Genomic DNA, 19,465 nt, shown 5'->3' on the forward strand with positions numbered 1-19,465 from the left:
AAATCACAAATGATTGGGTCCAACTAGATCATACAAATCGAAATCATTATTTTATGAAGGTTGGATTCGACGACATAAAAGAATATCTTGAAGATCTTTTTTTCTTCTTCTTTTTTATCTTAGTCTTTATTAGGATAATTGTAGTATAGTTTTGTAGGCTACTTTGGTGGAAATTGATATAGAAATTGATCTATATTTTAGCAAGCTTTAAACTTACATATAGCTTAAGCTTGTCTAGGTAAAAAGTATGAGAGAATTAACAATTTATACTATTCTATATTAGTAACTATTTTGGGAGTGCATTTTGTAAGTAAAACTCAAATGAGTCTCTTAGTTTTACAACTAAGTTTTCAAAGGAAAAACTTAGTGGAGAGTGATTTAGATCTTTGTATGAGCGTGAGGTTATTACATCTTACACAGTGAGTGGCAAGACTTAAATCATCACTTGTACTTTTTTGAACATTGTGGATTAACTTTCTAGGTACCAGCAGACAGGTGGAAATCAAATTCTGTAATTGTTGGATTTGGTGCCCTAAGTATAGTATTTTCGTCTAAGTACACTTGTAATTTTTTAAATAGATTGGTTAATAAAATTATTCATGAAATACATTAATACTTTGTATATTGTCCTCACATGATTTTTGCGCGAAAAACAAAATAGAAGTAAATGTTGCTCATTGGTTATATAATGTTTAAATTAATACTAAGTGGTATTACGTGGTTGGATCATAATACAGAAAGACAGTTCTACTAATAAACAAAACATGTCATTAGTTTAATCGGAAATGAGCAAATAGATTGAAAGACTAATATGTCGTCTATCAAATCCAATTGGGGAGATGCTTTGTCTTGGGCATCGAAGCAGATGACTCTCAAAAGATAGAGACATAGATGTGACTGACTAGACTGATTGTATATCGGACTAGACCCAAGAAGAACAGATCCTGAATTTGTTTATGGATTTATTCACTTGTGATGTTCATTGTGTGACATACTTAAATCTTGAGTGGATGATGGACTATATTTGTGTGACTCGTACACTTTGATGTAAGTAAAAGCCTGAGTTCGAATAAATAAGACATCGAAAGCTGGTGCGTTGGGTGTATGACTTCTGCAGTATGTAGCGTCATTAACAATAATGAAATTCGTAGCTCGAGACATGGGTAAATGATATCCTCTCATTAGCATTACATGATTGATGAAAATTAAACATGACCACGGGTTATTCGTCTTTGTGATGAATGACTTGATTACTATTTGATGATGATTGACTTTTTATGAAGGAAGATGTAATAATTACTATGAGAAAAAATAGGATCATATTTGGAGAACGAATATTATCCTAAAGAGATTAATAATATTCTATGAGGGTAACACACTTATGACAAGGTCATTGGACGAGAATTAATTAAGTTGTTTTCGTGATGTTATGCCATTGGGAGAGCTCAATCATGATATTATAGTGGAATGACTTCGTGACTAAATGAGTTTATAATTGATAGGCGAAAAACTGGAACTTAATTATAAATCATTTAAGCCTCAATTGCATATGTCCAATTGGCCCCTCCGCTAGCTCGTTGAAATTAGAAATGAATTGCATGTTAAATCAAATGAGCAAAAATAAAAAGAAATGGTGAAATGTAGAAATATGAAACATTTAAAAATGATTAAAGTTTTCTCCAAAATGAAAATGAAAATAGAGAAATGAAATCATTTAGAAGTTAATGTGGTTTTCTCCAAAATGGAAATGAAAATGAGAAATGAATTCATTTAGAAATGAATAAGGATTTCTCAAAATTGATCGTAAGATTAAGTTTATATTTTTGAGCTATTTTAAAGCTTGAAAGTGATAACAAACCATACGATTATAGTGAACAAGTTGAATGGTGAAATATTAAATATATTTTCTTGGAACTTTTATCAAGGGTAAAATCGTCATATTTATCGAGGATAAAATTAGGATGAGAAAATTATTTAATATAAATATTGAAGTTTTTTTTGAGAAATACAAAAAAAAAATTACTGGGTTGGATCAAATTATAAAGTATTGGGTTAAAAACTTGAAATATACTTATAATTGGACTTGATATAGAAGAGGCCTAAAAGCCCTTTATGTAATAAAGAGGGACGACAAACCCTAATATAATTAACTAGGGTTGCTGCCCCTACATCCTAGTTGAATTAGAATTTCGTTTTTCTAGTTGAAATAAACTTCTATAATTCAATGAGGGTTCTACCTTCTCTCCCTATAAATAGATGACACCAGTAGGGCTATTTACACAACTTTTAGACTGCTCGGAAATAGAAAGACTTTTATTCTCTAAGTATTAAATATATTTTCTAGAATAACAACTCTACTAGTTTCTATTCGAGAAGAGAAAATTTTCATTTTCACCCTAAAAGAAAAGAAAACTATTTCTAATTTCTGTGTTTAATTTGATTTGATTTGATCGAGTCCAGACTCGAGGCAATTCGTGGTATAAGAATAGCGAAAAAGATCGTTTGGTTAATAGTTGGTGATGACATGTTTATTTTTTATATTTTACATGTTCAAATCAATTAATTCTTAAAATAATTCTTACTAAATTGGTGATTTTATGTTTAAATTTTGTCAAGAACGAAATTCAGATGCTTTAATTCAAAGACAACTAGAAAATGATTAAATTGAAGCATGAGCAATATAAGAGGAGCCGAATTAGAAATTTGAAAACATTTAAGGGCTGATCAGATTTTTGACTTTGTAAAAGCCATATTTATAAAAGAAAATTTGATATTTTATTTCATGTAATTAGTGGGGAGGTGGGTTAGCCTAATTTTAGTATATGGTTTGTGTATAAATAGGGTGTATGGTGGCCTTTGAAAGACACATACTTGAACTCACTTGGAAATTGAATGAATAAAATTTATTCTTTTCTTTTCTTTCAACGTTAGAACCAATTGTAGACATTCTGCCAACTTTTTCCATTTTAGTCATTTTCTCTTCCTTTTCCATCTTCTACCATTCTATTAAATCCACTTCCATAAACCGACTAAGTATGACCAATTTCATGCTTAGTTAAACTTCTAACTTAGCTTTAGGCTAATATTCTTTTCGGTAAAGAATTGTGAGAAATGAATCCAGACTAAAAATATTTCATAACAGTATTCACCATCTCTCCGAAATATAGGATACTATAAATTCATCCCTTAAAGTCGATTCAATTTCAGTTCAAAAAGCCCACGTTGGGTTGGAGTTGTTTGGCATATAGTTGGAAAGTCGAGTCAACCGTGCTGTATTTGGATTCCCGTGAACAAATTGGCTTATCCTGCGATGTCATACTAGTGGGATTTTCGTCAAGGGAGATAGTGATCAGATTTAAACGTCCTGCGTGGTTGAGGCTATTAATCTGAGTTGGGTTTTTCAGAACAAAAGGCTGTCGGGGTCTTCAATTGTGAAAGCGTGTATCGCAGTTAGACAATTGGTAAGGGTCGATTTGCAGGTCGTACTAGAATCAACTACAAAAGGAAGAATTGGCGATTAAGACGTTTTTGATCGTTATAACTAACTTATGGTTTGGAAGAAAGAATCTATTTTCGAGGATCGATTCAGAAACCAAAATTCACCGAGTCTAAGGCTAAGGTTTTATATTTCTATTTACAAAATTCAAATCACTTTCTTATTTTATATTATTTTCAATTAATATAACTGTTTATTGTTGCTATCTCACTTATTTAATTTCTAAACATTTTCAACTCTCCTAATTTATTTTGTTTGTTTATTTTTCAGCGAGTTTGTTTCAAGTCGCGGGCACGACTATTGCCACGACAGAAATCCTATTCAAAAGAAAAAATGAAATTGGATAACAATAACCAATCCTTGTGGATCCGACCCTACTACTCTTTATTACTATTTAGAGTTAATTTGTCATAGGAATTTTTATTCGGTGGTTTTGATGCCTATCATTGGGAAAGAAAAGGATTCATTTATTCAAAAACACAGTACGATTTTGTTCTAAGGTTTATTGCTATAAATATCACAAATCGGGTCAGTTTTTAAAATATTTATTTTCCACTATACAAGAAAACCATTTTTGAACTAGATTTTTTCTAACAGTAGCCAAACTTTTGGTATTCCTATTATGCACTTGTTAGTTGTGTTAATTATAATTGCTTGCATATCTACTCACATACCAAATGTTACTTCAAATTGGAATAAAAGGAAAACACTTTGTGGCGTCCCAAACTCGTCCGAGATAGTCCGACCTTAATCTGGAACGTCACATTAGTCACTTACGTGACCACACCACAAACCACCATTCACACCACAACATCATCATGCATAACTATCAATCAAATAATGAAGGTTATTCATACAAACCCTAATAACATGATTTTCTAACAAAATCATTCAAACGATATTCAAAGGTAAAATCGTTATTTCACTATCAACATATGAGAAGATCCATAAAACAACAAATTAGATATAAATTTTAGTTCTAAAGTTCTATTAAAATCATAATTTGAAGATCCAATTAAAACTGATTAATATTTCATATCAAATGTTAAAACAAGGAATAAGGACTAAACTGAAAGAAAGTCATAATATAAAAAATAACCATTTTTGAAATTATTTGTGGTTTTATGAGATTAGACATCTAAAACTCAGTTATGCAAATTTTCAAAAAATTTTATGGCATTTTAGACCTCTAATTACATTACATAAAACATAGGACTAAATTGCAAATCTGGTGAAACACTCCAAAAACAAATAGTATGTCACGTCGTGATGGTGCGGTCCCCACGTCATGACATGAATTGGAGGAGGCACCTCGTCATGTTGACACAATAAAGGGTGTCTTGACGTTGGTTCCTCGTCGTGACATCATTCGAACATTGTCGCAATGTTAGCTGCATTTTCTACAATAGCAGCCTAGAAATCTGCAATGTCATGTTTTGGTCACTACCAAACATACCACCTCATGCATTTAGGCTTATTTCACAATTCTAACAAGTCATATTACATACATACATAATTTAAAACATGCTCAAATACATTATAACATCCAATAGCAAAATTTGAGCCTTAAAGTAGATGATCATGCTATCATACAAGTGATAACTTCTGAGTCATTTACTCAACATATCAAATCAGCCTATCATGTATTTCTAAAGGTTTTATATGTTCATATTGAACCATTTGGTCATTTTAAGCATTCCACAACTTCCAAAATATAGTTTAAACATTCATAACACTTAGATATCAAGCTTCATGCAATTCTAACACTTAGGATTTAACCAAGACATGTCATGCATCAATATCATTATTCACAATCATCAAAACATCAAAATCCAATGTTCAAAGTCTTTAACAACAGTCCATATAGTCCATTTTACAATCCTAAAATGAATAGTCTAGTCCTATAAATCCAGTCCACATTGCCTTTATTAGAAGAGTTCAAAAACCTCAACACATACTCAAACACAATGCCTTGTATAAATCACCCTTATTGCCCACTCCCCTCACCTCAGGATCATTATTCCTATGAAAAATATTGAAACACGAGTGTGAGCTTTACAAAGCTCAGTGAGTACTCAAGGATGCCACGATAAAACACAATATCCGAGGTGAAATGAAATTATACTAAGACAAATAATCATGGCACTTTTAAGCATAATTCAATCAATTCATAATGGATATATTGGCTACTTGTGATTTGAAAAACATATATGCAAACATATCTCATTGGATAAACAGGTCTCCAACACACCAAAGACTCAAAGAGTCTAACATGTCCCATAAAGTGCAGCATAAAGCTAACACTCTCCAACACATCAACATGTCCAATTGAATGGAGTCAAAACACAACATTCTTTTATCTTTCCAACATATCCCGGGGCCTCAACGCCCATAATCAAAACACGTGTGAATACTTAAATCCTATGGCATGCCAACTATATCCAATGATTTCAATAGATCACAAGGCCAACATATCCACTTATACACATTTATTTATTATTTTATGCACACTTTCACTTGTCATGTTCACAACACTATCACATTCATTTTTAATGCACTTTCAAGTACCAACACAATGTTTAATGAGCCACAATAAGTATAGATCTCATATGTGTGCATAAACCAACAAATCTCATATCACGTTCTGATATAAACACATCTCACTTTGCTATAATAGCTCATCATGTATCACATATCATATCATATATGCATTATTGGCAAAATAAAATAAGATTGAGTAGGAAAGCTTACACTAAAAACTTATGATAGGATTTTAGGCTAACCTAAGCCCCTAATTAACTCAAGTAATTATGCTACAAGCAACATTCTAGTCCACTCACTGTTTAACTTTTGCTTGATTGCCAAAAGCTTAAACAAACTTCTCATTGCCTTTTGCCTTACTCGTACAAGGCTTCGATGGATCCAGAAATTTGCAAACACATTAAACAAAAAGTCATTTGACCACTAACAGTCACAAACACATCTAAACATCAACAAAAACACAGATTCATCCACTCTCTTCTTAGAAAATTTGACTAGTTTATCAAAATAATCGATTTTATTAATCAATTCTTGTTTCTATTACTTAAAACTTCTTCTAGATATCTTATATATAAATTTAGAATAGATCTAAATCAATTTAAATACCTACAAAATCAAATATCAGTTTTTCAATAAAATCATCGTATATGGGCATTCAAGTGGGAAAAATCATCAATTCTTTCAAAACCTTTAATGATTTGTTACATTGAGTTTAAAAACCTTTTAATCATGTCAAAACAAGTTGAAAATCATTTAGAAACAATGATTTGACTTAGAAATCAGAATTTCACCATTTTCAAGCTCAATTTCGGCTTAAAACTTTATATCCATAGGAAATTCATTATAAGTGATCAAATCTTGATTTGAAAAATCAACAAGCATGAAAACATCATGAATAATCTGATTCTAACCTTGATTGAAGAAGAAAAATGAGTTAAAGCTTGAATTCCTTAAAAATCCTTTGAAGAAGAATGAGAAAATTGATGAAGAAATTGAGAGAAAATTGAGTGTTTGGGAGGTGAGAAAATCAAAATGGTTTAGTTGTTTGGAGAGAAAATTGTGTGATTTGTGTTTGGCAAAAAATTCAAATGAGAAGGATGAAGGAGGGAAGAAACTTGGAAGGGGGTTTTATAGCTGAATAGGAAAAAAAATTGATTTTAAAACTTGGATTAATTGCTTTTGGGCAACTCTCAAGTTTGACCCTTTTACAAATTAGTTCCCTTTCAATTAAAAACCTTTTCCCTTAATTTTTTTTAAAATTTGATTTTATTTTTTAAAAAGCGTTTTAAGGCAATTGATTTCTGAAGTCTTAATTTAAATTTCCCTAACCTAAATTTAGGCCACTATTATTATTTTATCCTTATTATTCACTCTGAATTTAATTTTGGGACCCGAATCGGCTACCTGAACCACCAACCTAAAACTACTAAACCGAATTTTGGGATGTGGCACACTTGGCATAGTAAGTGGTGATCATGGTGTTGACTTTTGCTCATTATGAAAGCTCTTTAGTTTTATGACCCCTCATATTGGACAAATCTAATTACACATACTAGAAAGCAAGGATAAACACCTTTATAAATTCTATGGATAAAAAAGTAGGTGTGTAATTCTCACTAGGTGGGAGCCACCTCTGTAGTTGATGTCTTTGGAGTTAAAACTCCCAAATCTGGACTCACTTAGACTATTGAGGAAGAGAAGTTGACCAATCCAAATTTCAAGGCCTTGAATGCTATTTTCTGTGGAGTTGATGATCAAGAATTCAAAAGGATCTCCAAGTGTGGAAAAACAAAGGAGGTCCAAGATATTCTTGAAATTGCCCATAAATGAACCAAAACAGTGAAGCAATTGAAGTTACTGATGTTGGCTACCAAATTTGAAACACTCAAAATGCAAGAAAGTGAGACTCTGATTGAGTTTTATGCCAAGTTATATAATCTATGAAATCAAGCATTTTGCACTTGGTAATGAATACTCAAGCCTAAAGTTGGTTAAAAAAGTCCTTAGATCACTAGCAAAGAGATTTGCTATCAAAGTGGATACAATTGAAAAGGCCAAAGATATAGATAGTATGTGCATTGATGAACACGTAGGGTCATTACAAATATTTGAAATGAACCTTGATGAATCTGGGAAGAACATAAGAGTATATATAAAGGTGAGAATAACATAGCATTTCAAGTTGCAACTCTAGTTGAAACTGGTGATAATACTACCGTTGAAGAACTCCAAAAGTAGATGGCTTTGCTTACACATATCTAGAGGGAACAAGAAGTCTAATGTTGCAAAAAGCTTCTTTAAAAACAAAAGCAAAGGTGTAGTGATCAATGTTGAATCCACCGTGGAAAAAGAGAAAGGTATACAATGTTATGTATGTCATGGCTTTAGACACATTCAAGTAGAGTGTGTTAATACACTCAAGAACAAAAAAACTTTTTGTGTTACTTGGAGTGTTGAAGACTCTTCTAGCAGTTCAAATAAGGATGTTGAGCATGTTAGCAACTATATTGCTATCACCTCTTTTTTCAATAGTCAAACAGTAACTAATTCAGAATGATAGTGACTCTAATATAGAATCAAATGGAGAGTTCTTGGAGACTTACAAGACGATGTTGGAAAAATGAAAGCATATATGCATTATAAATAATGATAGTTAATAATGATGTAATCCTGATAAGACCGAGTTGTATTAGTAATAGTCTTGACAATTTAGTAATGACAATTTACAAGACTTACAATCGGCAATAACATCATTCATTCAATATGATCTTGATGGAATTGAGTCGTATTAATAGTGATGCAATTTTAGACATTGCAACATTAACATGGTTGTCATATCTTCTACGACTGTGGTGTATAATCGTTCTTCTCTTTCCACTATAGCACCATTCACTTGAAATCTCGAAGGATCAGTGGTTATTTTGAAGGATGACAAAAAAAAAGACAAGAAATAAGAACCGACTTTATAGCAAAGAATAAAGAATGGGAAGAAGAAGAAAGATGAGGAGGGCTGGAAAACCAACTACCAACAATTGTATCTCGTAAGACATATTCTGGGTTAGGTTACAGTAAAGGTTGCCACCTGATGACAATGTCACATTATAATCATTAAGACTACCAAGTCAATATTTAGATCAAAGTCATACCTATATGCAGATTGTCGTCTAGGCACGACGATCTTAGTACATCAAAGAACGTTTTGCTTGAATTCAGTTATGTGGATTTATTGAGGTAACATCTTGAACAACATATGTATAAGAAGACGGTAGAATAGGTTTCTCAGTCATAGTATGACTGTTAGGATCGACCCGATTAAGCAACAAGTAATAAAAAATAGCGGAATAAATTGAGAAATTGAACACACAAATTTAACGTGGAAAAAACCCCTCCAAAGAGGATAAAAAACCACGGGTAAAGATAATTTTACTATAATGGCAAAAGAACGAAAAGTACAAAAGATGGAGATAAAAATTAAATCTCGAAAACCCAAAAAACAAGGAACCCTCAAAACGTAGACACAAAATTCTCTAAATGTGTTATGAGTTCTAATCTCTAATGGGTGTGTTTTCTAAGGTTGTAAAAGAACCTATTTATAGGCTAAATTAGTAGGTCAAATAAACTATGCTAATAAATGCTAAATATATTATACTAATAAATACTAAATCTTCTAGAAAGAAAATATATTTTGTTAACTTGACTTGCAAGCAATCTCTTAGAATTTGGGTTACACAACTCTAACAATCACCATATAACTTTGCATACAACTCCGCGACATGAAGTTACTCATGAAATTATATATACAAGGATTGAATGGCATTGGACATTTTTAAAATAGTTTTGATAACACCCTCCCGGAATGTTGAGCTATTTTGGACCCAATCTTTCTTTTTATTTCATCAATTTTAGCACTCGTACTAAACCATACACCAATCTGGTGACTCAATTCATAAACATAACCAACATCGAACTAACGAATTTGGTCATTATGCAATAATCTAATTACTCATCTTCTTTATTAAAGCTACACACTTAAATTGCTCGAATGGTATAGTCATAGATCAATTTCAATTAAAATATTGCACACATTTTCAACTATTGCTTAAGGTTATATTATTTTCAATTTCTATCTGTCGAAACCATTTTTGTTTTTGGAAAAAAAACGGGGATCGACTTTTAAAACAAAAATGTGGAGTCCCCACCAATCTTTTTGTTTAGGTGTGATTGGGTCACATATTAAAACATTTTGTTCCATTTAAATAAATTTTAGTCCACGTAAAAATAATGGGTTCGAGAGCCGGTTATGTATGAGGATGGGTTAACACCTTCATTACGCCCAAAAACTAGTATCAGATTGATTAAGTGCTGTCCTTATGTCTAGATTAAAAAAAAGAAATTTTGAAATATTGTTCTTATTAAAACACTTAAGTGGTTCAAGTTGGTCATCAAAATTCTCTCGTTTTAAAGGTAGGCAACATCATATCCAGCACTATTGGATACGATCCTTTATACCTTCAAAAATACGATTGATTTTTGACTTTCAAAAGCTCATACGCCAAAAATTATAAAAGGATATCCAAATATTTAGTCCGACAAAAAATCATACTCAGCACAATAGGGCACGATTTCCCGAATTTCCAAATATTGAATATTGCCCTATTTTAGAATCTTAGAATAATAAAGAACATTAGAAATTTGTTCAAAACACATTTATTTGTTTTAAAATAAGATGGAATAATTAGTTATTTTAAAAAAAAAATTGGATATTACAAAGCAACATTTGTATAAAAAAGGATTAATAAACATGAAATAATATGCACACATAAAGTGCAGTACTTGGTAAATGAAGATACCATAACCTTATTTAACCAGTCCAACTAAACAATTGAGTATAACTAGTCTAAGCAAAATGAAATCAACTTTCCAAGCATGTATGGAGAACAATTGATATAACAATAAAAATACGAAAGTAATATGCAACAATAACCCATAATTTAATATAACACAATCAAGACAAAATGTGCAAAACAAAATGGAGATTAGAAACCAATGGGATATAAGATAATTTTAAAATAGTGATGAATTAATGAACACATAATATATATAATAGATGAATTGATGAATTGGTGAATTTGAAATAATTTGTATAAAAAAGTAGAGATATATATGTAATCATTAAAATATGTGTTATAGAGTGAAGATCTTTAAATCAAATAATATACAAGGTATTAAAAACATTGGTTTTAAAAAAAAATTAACAATATACACACAATAAAGGAAAACTTCAATAATACATAAAATATGAAAGGATATTAAAAATACATAATAAAATATAATCTTAAATAAACCATACACATAATGAATTTAAAAAAACATATATATGTATATACATAAATAAATTTAGAAGCAACTATATGTAAAAATAACATGGGATTAAATATGTATATAGGATCAAATTAATTTTACCATGAATTATATATGTAATAGATTTGAAAACATAAATATGTATATAAATAGATTTAGAAGAAATTATATGTATAAAATAACATAGATTTAATAATGTATATAGAATAAACATATGTACCAATATATATATATAATAATTTTAATAATACATAAGATACGTAGGATTTTCCTTTAAATAACAAAGATATATAATAAAATATGTGAATAGTTTAAAAGAAATTATATGTATAAAATAACATAAGATTAATAATATACATAGAATAAAATTAACTTTATCATGAATTATATATATATAATAATGTATAAGAACTTTTATATAAATATTATACAAAATGTTAAAATGATATGATATAAAAAGGAATTTAAAAATAATAATTTTGAAAAAAAAAACGAAGTAAACTTATCAAGGTAATTCAAAATGTATATACAAAAAATTTAAAAGATAAATGCTAAAATGAATTTAAAAAAAAATGAAATATAAAAATTGAAGTAAAACTTAATTTAAATAAAATCAAATTAGAAGGGATAATTAATAAATAAAAAAAACTATTGAAATAGAAATAAGGACCAAAGCGCAATGCGCGTGAATGTGCGAGAATTAAAACGCTATTGTTCCAAGTTTCTGAACGCACCATGTAAACATGGATCAAATCAAAATGGCGCATAAGTTTTAGGAAAGAATTAAAAAAACAAAAGAAACACAAATGGGACTCAATCAGACGACAACAAAATAGGAGGAACCAAATACGAAATTTACCCAAATCAAATAAGTGCGCGGATCCTACCCAGGCGGGTCGGTTCACGCGTGAGTTCTTCCATCATCTAAACGGCGCCGTTTCATTTATGTATAAAAACTAAAAAAAAAAAAACCTTTCCCCTGAGTTGTTTGCTCAAAATCAAAAGAAACAAAAAAGGTTTTCACCTTTTTTCCTCTGCTAGGCACGAAAGTAGGCCGCACCACTGTTAGGAGATCAGGGGACTCTCCGAAGGCCAACTCCGATGCCAGAGGGGAAGTTTCCGATGATGGAGGAGCAAATCGACTTTGGTATTTTTCCCTCTTTTCCCCTTTTTTTGATTTCTTTTCTTTTCTTTTTAATATGCGCATATTCGTCGAATAGTTTCAAAATAAAGCAAAAAATATAAACAGAAAAACAATCCATGAATTTGTAAACTGCTTTTTTCCTTTTTTATTTCAACTTTATGTACTGATCTCCCCTCCTTCTATACACTGTTGCACTTGGCTTTTTGTAGCCAAAAATGAAAAAAAATTAAATACACGTTTTCTGCTTTCTTCTTTGCTGTATTCTGTTATGGTTTGTTAACTTGCTGCAGGAGGATCCAGCTGGAGGTGGTGGTGCACGTGGAGCGTGAAGCAACGACGCTTGTGGAAGCTGGTACGAAGGCAGCAACGGCACAAGGGAAAGAAACCCTAGGGTTCCAGAAGTTTCAATTTGCTCGGGCTATTTGGGCTATTTTAAGATTGGGCCTTATTGTAAAATGAGTTTAAAATTTGGGCTTATATTTGTATGTGGGTTAAATGTAAATTTGGTATTTATGGACTGTGGACTATATTTTATTTTTATTTGGTTTATTTATTTGTTTGTAAATAAATTTAAAGGCCCGGGCAAAATGGGCCTTCTACACTAACAATATATTATGTTACTTTCAATGTCTAAAAATTAAAACCCTAACAATGCACCAATCAAATTAATATAACAATTACTTTCAATAGATTATATTTATTGTATCATCTAATTAAATTAAACATAAAAAAGCGTAAAATTTGCAATTTAATACTGTGTCATTGTAGGCCCGACCCTAGAGTAGTTTGGGAGTACAGCTGCCTATGGCTCAAGGTTAGAAGGGGTCCAAAAAAATTTCTTCAGCTTTTAATGTGGAAAAAAATCTTCAATATTTTAAATCTTCTGATCGAGGGACCCCATTTTTTTATTTTATTTTATTTTATTAGTAGTATATGTTTTTATTTTATTGTATTACATTTTATAATTTTTTAAAAAAGGAACCCCAATTTATTGTTTCGCTTAGGATCTCAAAAATGTTAAGAACGAATCTAATTGTCATTTACCAAATATGACTAAATAAATGTAAAATCATGCTAATATATAAAAAAACTTACATAACACACTTTACGCTTATTTAAAATATTTACTTATCATCCCAGATATGGTCTGAAAAATAACATATTATTAATATATATTTGTCATTCTAATTACTACAAAATAATACTTTTCACAAAACTCAATAAACATGTCAAACAATTATATTCATAAAAAAATCGTATCACTTCAAAAAAATTAAGCAAAACATAATACTCTTAAAAATATAATAAAAAGTACTTAATATTTTAAAAATAAACCTATCATAATAAACAATACATAAAAATTCGAAAAATTAATAAGACAATAAATAATTTCTTATTTAAGTGGTTTTTGCTAGAATGATTAGTAGTTCTAGATTTTTGAAGTTTAAAAATTATTTATGATTTTTTTTAGAGGTGTAGTTTAAAGTTTTAAAGAGGTTTTTGAGAGCTCCAATTTTTTTTGAATTATTATTATTATTATTATTTTTACATTTATCTATCTTAACATCCACATAAATTTTTTTTTGTTCAAAAGGAAAATTTTAAAGCAAAACAAAACTTATTTGTCTTATCTGGTCATTGGATTAAGAGTCTCAACCTTCATAATGCCATGTAACGCCCAACAAGATTCCTTAAAGACTTGTCATTCCACATTTATTCTCATGTTAAGTATAGTTATATCCTCCGCTACTTTGTTTTTCAGTCTTGATACATGTTCTAATTTCAAGTATTAAGTTTCACTCCAATAAATCCCTCACTCTTCCTCCTAACAAGTTTTAATCTCGAGTCTGACCAACTAACAAATTAATTATCTTTATACAATCCATTTCTAAGACAAATTTTTAACTCCTTTCTCCCATGCTAGTTTAATTCCCTCAACTGTCCCTCATAACTCAACTTTCAGCATCGAACAAACCCCTAACTTACGGGAGAACCTACGAAGCCAACGTCCTCCATTATCCCTGGCCACTCCTCCCACCACAACAACAAATGAGCCAACTCCCATAGTTGCGTCAGTATTCACCTTTATCCATTCCTCTTCGGACACCTCCCATCTTATCCCCCCAACATCGACATAATCTTTCATCACAAAAATAAACTAATATTACTTTTTTTGAAATCTCCATTTAAGACAATTTGATGATTGAAATCTTAAAATTATCATTTTATTTGATGATTTAGGTGTTAAAAAAATAAAATATTATAAAATTCAATTTATTTTGATAAAAATATATTATAAGAGTAAAAAAATATAATTTTTATTTTATTTAAATAAAAAGAGCTAATTTTTTTCCAAAATAATATTTTTGACCTATTTTTTTTTCTATCGCTTTTGACTAAACTAAAAAAAATAAAACTTAGACAAATCTATCATAAATAAATAAATAAATAATAAAAAAAGTGGAGTTAACGCGTACGAGTGGACGCCGAAAGACGCAGCCTTGACAGTCAAACCTGCAGAATAAGTAGATGAAAGCCATTGCACTCGTTGAGTCAAACTCAAAACTCAAAAAAAAAAAAAAAGTAATAATAATAAACCATGGTTAGATTAGATTAGCTAAGTAGTACGTTCGGTCGATTCCCGTACGAGAAAATATGACGCCTGTCCCTCTGTCATTACGACGCGGTTTCTTCCCCCCTACCCCCCACCGCCCTATTTAAAGCTTCCTTAAAAGTCTCTTCTTTCTCTCCCATTTCCACCTCTCTTCCTCTCTTTTCTTTCTTATGCTATTCCCAATCGCTTTGTCTCTTTTTTGGTCTCACCTAAATTAAAATATAATTCCATAGCGTGAACAATCACAACTACTTGATGGTTCCCTTCTTTTGATTTTCTTTCTTCCTTTATTTCTTTTACAATTTTCCAACTGGACATAGCAAAAAACAGAGAGATCTATAGTTTCACTGAACTTGCAGCAGATGGCATCATCATCATCGGAAAACTTGGCCAACATTGAATCGTGGGCGTTTCGTCCCAGCTTTGCTGATTCTTGGCTCTCCGAAGCCGAAGCTCTTACCAGAGCACTCCAAGACTCCATCTCTACTTCCTTCTCTAACTCTGATTCGCATTCTCTTTCCCCGCTCTTCAGCCTTGTCAACTCTAACCCCTTACCGACGCCTACTCCTACCCCCAGCGGGTCAAACATTTCAGGCTCTGACCCTGAAACCACTGTTAAACGTCAGCGGACACTACTCAAGCCCCTTCCTACTGGAAAAGTCTCAAAGTCTAAACGCAAGTCCCGTGCCTCCAAGTTCTCTCAAACCACTTTCATAAAGGCGGATCCGGCCAATTTCAGGCAGATGGTGCAACAGGTAACTGGAGTCCGCTTTTGTAACGCGCAGATGTCTTTGAGTCCGATCCTGAAGCCCGAGCCTCAAAGACCCGGATGCCTGCCTACGCTCGACACATCAGCCTATTTGTTGGATCAGCATCAGCCATCTTCAGGAGCTGTTTCCGGGTCCAGCTTAGTTCCATTACGGTCTTCAGACGGTATAGCTTCTGCTGAAGCTACCTTAGATCCCAACAGTTTTCCCTGCTTTCCCACTCTAGAATCCTGGAAAGCCTAGTTTTTCATTTTTGCTAGTTATTTAAATTATCAGTTGTACCTTGCTTTTCTGCTAGTAGTTTATCATTTTCGGAGTAGAATATGGGTGGAGCTGTTAATATAGTTTCTTTTTCCCCCATTTTTTTGACTCCATGATGTTCTTGTAGATTAGTATGGTTCATGAATGATATTATAATGGCTAATTTATTTTACCAGTTGATGAATGAATCATACTACTTGAAACTTCAAAACTTTCAACACACATATATACCAGAAAGAAAACAACCTTTAAAACTTCGAAAGAAAGAATCCATTTACATTGCAATTTATAATATATTTTCATAATTTTACGGGAAAGCATATGTAAAATTAAATTAATTTTTATACTTTTTTATTAGGAAAAAAAGAGAGAGGTAATAGACCGATGAGGTATATTATTATTTTTAAATAATTAATTTATTACAAGATCGTAAATAGTGGTAAAGGAAAAAAATTAGAAAACTTCCATAACTAAATTTTCTACCCATTTAAACTTCAAAGAACTGCAACTCGAATCTTTGCTACAACTGTGCGTGACAACAATAACTATGCATCGAGCTTCAAGAACTCATAGTGCTCACATGAACCGTGAAGCAATTTTCCTCGAGTCCAATTCAAATTTTTAGAACTCATACTGAACTTTTATCAATTTGGCTCTGAACTATATATATATAAATATATTATTTTGGTACTTTTTTTTTTGTCTTCCATTATTCTGTTTAGTCTTTTTTTTTTTAATAATGACGTAAGAAAAATCGTTGATCGTGGCACATCTAATAAATCACAATATACAATATGATAACATATATTTTTTTTAACACCGTTACAAAAGAAATAGTTGAATCAGATAACGAAATGATAATTTAAATAAATTATGTACCAAAAAAAAAAAAAACAGTTCGAAGGTCAAATTGAGCATTAATCCAAACTTTTATTACACCAGTTGTACATACTCTTACAATCTCTTCTCTTTTTAAGTTTTTGCCAAAATTTACCATATATTACAATAACCTTTTCAACACTTTTTATCAATTTAAGCCAATAGACAATTAGTGACTAAGACTCAATCCATTTTACAACTTATGTTTTTACACTTTCCTAATTTAACTTTTTATTCATTTGATAAACATCTTTATAAAATTGTACTTTTTTAATTATAAGTTGCTTTCTTAAACTCTAATTATCTTGACATCCATTTAAACATATCTTAGTACTTTAAATTTATCATTAGCTATACAAGGAAGCATATTGGAACTTTTACTATCTTCACTCACCCTCTTTATGCTATATAAATACATTATATAACTTTAGGTCTTTCATAACTATACTCTTTTGTTTAATTTTCTTTTTAAGCTATCAATTACCGGTTTAAACTTCTTTATTAATTTTGTTTATACTTTCACCCAAATAAACATGGATGAAAACCAATATTAGATAATGTTAGGATAAACCCGGTTAAGTAACAAACAAGTAAAATTACGGAGAAATTGAAAAGATCAAATAAAAATATTTTATGTGGAAAAATCCCTCCGAAGAGGATAATAAACCACAGACAAAGATAATTTCAATAAAACGATAAAAACAAAGAGTAAAAAAGATGAAGATAAAATTAAACCTCGAAACCCGAAATAAGAACCCTCAAAATGTAAACACAAAATTCTCTGAAAGCTTATAAAAGCTAATACCCTAATGTGTAATGGGTTATTTTTCTAAAGTGGAAAAAGGGCCTATTTATAGGCTAAATTTGTAGGTCAAATAATATTAAAATAACCTACACTAATCAAAGTTTAAGTGGGAAACTAAAAACAGAATTTAATTGGGAGAAGAAAAGCCGAAAAATACGAGGTATAACTCCACAAAACTTGACTTGTATTTCCACAATGCCTTCTTTGCTAAAGCCTACCACGGGCTTATCTCGAACTATGCAGGATATTAACTGAGTCAAAACTGTGCTTAGAAGCTGGAAGTCCTCTAGTTTTCGACTTGTGCACTGCCAAACCAAAATTGACTCAGGTTTGATTTTTACGAACGCAATGCCTTATCTTTTCAAAACCTATATCCAAAAGAGAACCTCTCTTATACGAAACGATCATACCTTTTTCCCTCCTATGACCAAGTTGCCTCCATTTCAAACGAGTCGACTTCGACTCCTTAACAGACTAGGGACGTCCTGTTTCACCAATCATTGTTGATCCTTCCAGAACATAAAGACTGCTAATCTTTTTTCCCTTTCATCAAAACAAGATCCTTACGGGATACCTTAATGCTATTTGACTTGATATTAATTCTACAACCCTTCAAGTTCAAAATTCCCAAGAAAATGAGATTTTCTTTAAGTCAGGCACATGCTTGACATCTGACAATGTCCTAATTGTCTCGTCGTGCATCCTAATCTGAATAGTACCAATACCGAGTACCTTATTGGGTAAACCATTCCCTATGCGTACAACTCCACCTTCAATTGAACTGTATGTAAAGAACTAGTCCCTGTTGGGATACATGTGGAAAGAATACCTCGAATCCAGAATCCACTTGGATGTAAGCTCGGAGCTTTCACTTGTTGACAGCAACAAGAAATCATCACCCTTGTCATTGGCCAAATTAGCACCAGCTAAATCTTCCTCGTTGCTTTCAGCAGCCTTTCTATTTCGCAGTTTGTAACAATCTGTCTTGACGTAACCTAACTTTTTACAATGGTGACATCTTTTGTCTCGCTTTCTTGATGCTACCAAAATCGAGGCTTGCCTATCTGACTTGCTAACTAAACCAAGCTCATTATCAAGTTTGTCTTTACTTAACAGGTGACCCTTCACATATTCGAATAAGCGATTATGTCTACCATAAATCAGGGGTTCCTTGAAAGACTTGTATAAAGGGGGCAAAGAGCACAATAATAGTATAGCCTGATCTTCATCATCAATCTAAACCTCAACATTTTTTAAATCATTCAAAAGAGTAATAAATTGACTGATATGACCTCTAAGGTGCTTACTTTTGTCCATGCGGAACGTGTATAAACGTTATTTCAACACTAATCAGTTAGTTAGAGACTCTCACGTAGAGGGTTTCAAACATTTTTCATAAGGCGAATGCCGTTTTCTCCATCAAAACCTCATGCAACACATTATTTGTTAGACATAATTGAATTGTGGAGAGAGCTTTTTTTTTATCTAACTTATCTCATTCTAATTTATCTATGTCTGCAGGCTTCTTCTTCGTAAGGACTTTCTCAAGATCGCTTTGAATCAAAATTATCGTCATTTGAACTTGCCACAGATTGAA

General features: G+C 31.4%; 1 protein-coding gene and 1 long non-coding RNA gene across 2 annotated transcripts; both read left to right on the top strand.

Annotated features, from left to right (window-relative positions):
- The first annotated feature begins 12,046 nt into the window (after positions 1–12,046).
- On the top strand, positions 12,047–13,082 carry LOC107921206 (uncharacterized). Its single transcript, XR_001690973.2, has 2 exons — positions 12,047–12,545; positions 12,833–13,082. It is a non-coding gene; the product is annotated as an uncharacterized lncRNA (long non-coding RNA).
- Positions 13,083–15,238: 2,156 nt separating this feature from the next.
- LOC107922616 (calmodulin-binding protein 25) lies at positions 15,239–16,356 on the top strand. Its single transcript, XM_016852728.2, has one exon. It carries the CDS (start codon positions 15,519–15,521, stop codon positions 16,164–16,166), a length of 648 nt encoding a protein of 215 aa, XP_016708217.1. The 5' UTR covers positions 15,239–15,518; the 3' UTR covers positions 16,167–16,356.
- Positions 16,357–19,465: the final 3,109 nt, after the last annotated feature.

The sequence above is a fragment of the Gossypium hirsutum genome, chromosome A01 (genome assembly GCF_007990345.1).
Source record: "Gossypium hirsutum isolate 1008001.06 chromosome A01, Gossypium_hirsutum_v2.1, whole genome shotgun sequence".
NCBI lineage: Eukaryota > Viridiplantae > Streptophyta > Magnoliopsida > Malvales > Malvaceae > Gossypium > Gossypium hirsutum.

What these genes read in the sequence shown, in the direction of transcription:
- LOC107922616 (XM_016852728.2), top strand. Translation starts at nt 15,519, where the DNA reads ATGGCATCATCATCATCGGAAAACTTGGCCAACATTGAATCGTGGGCG.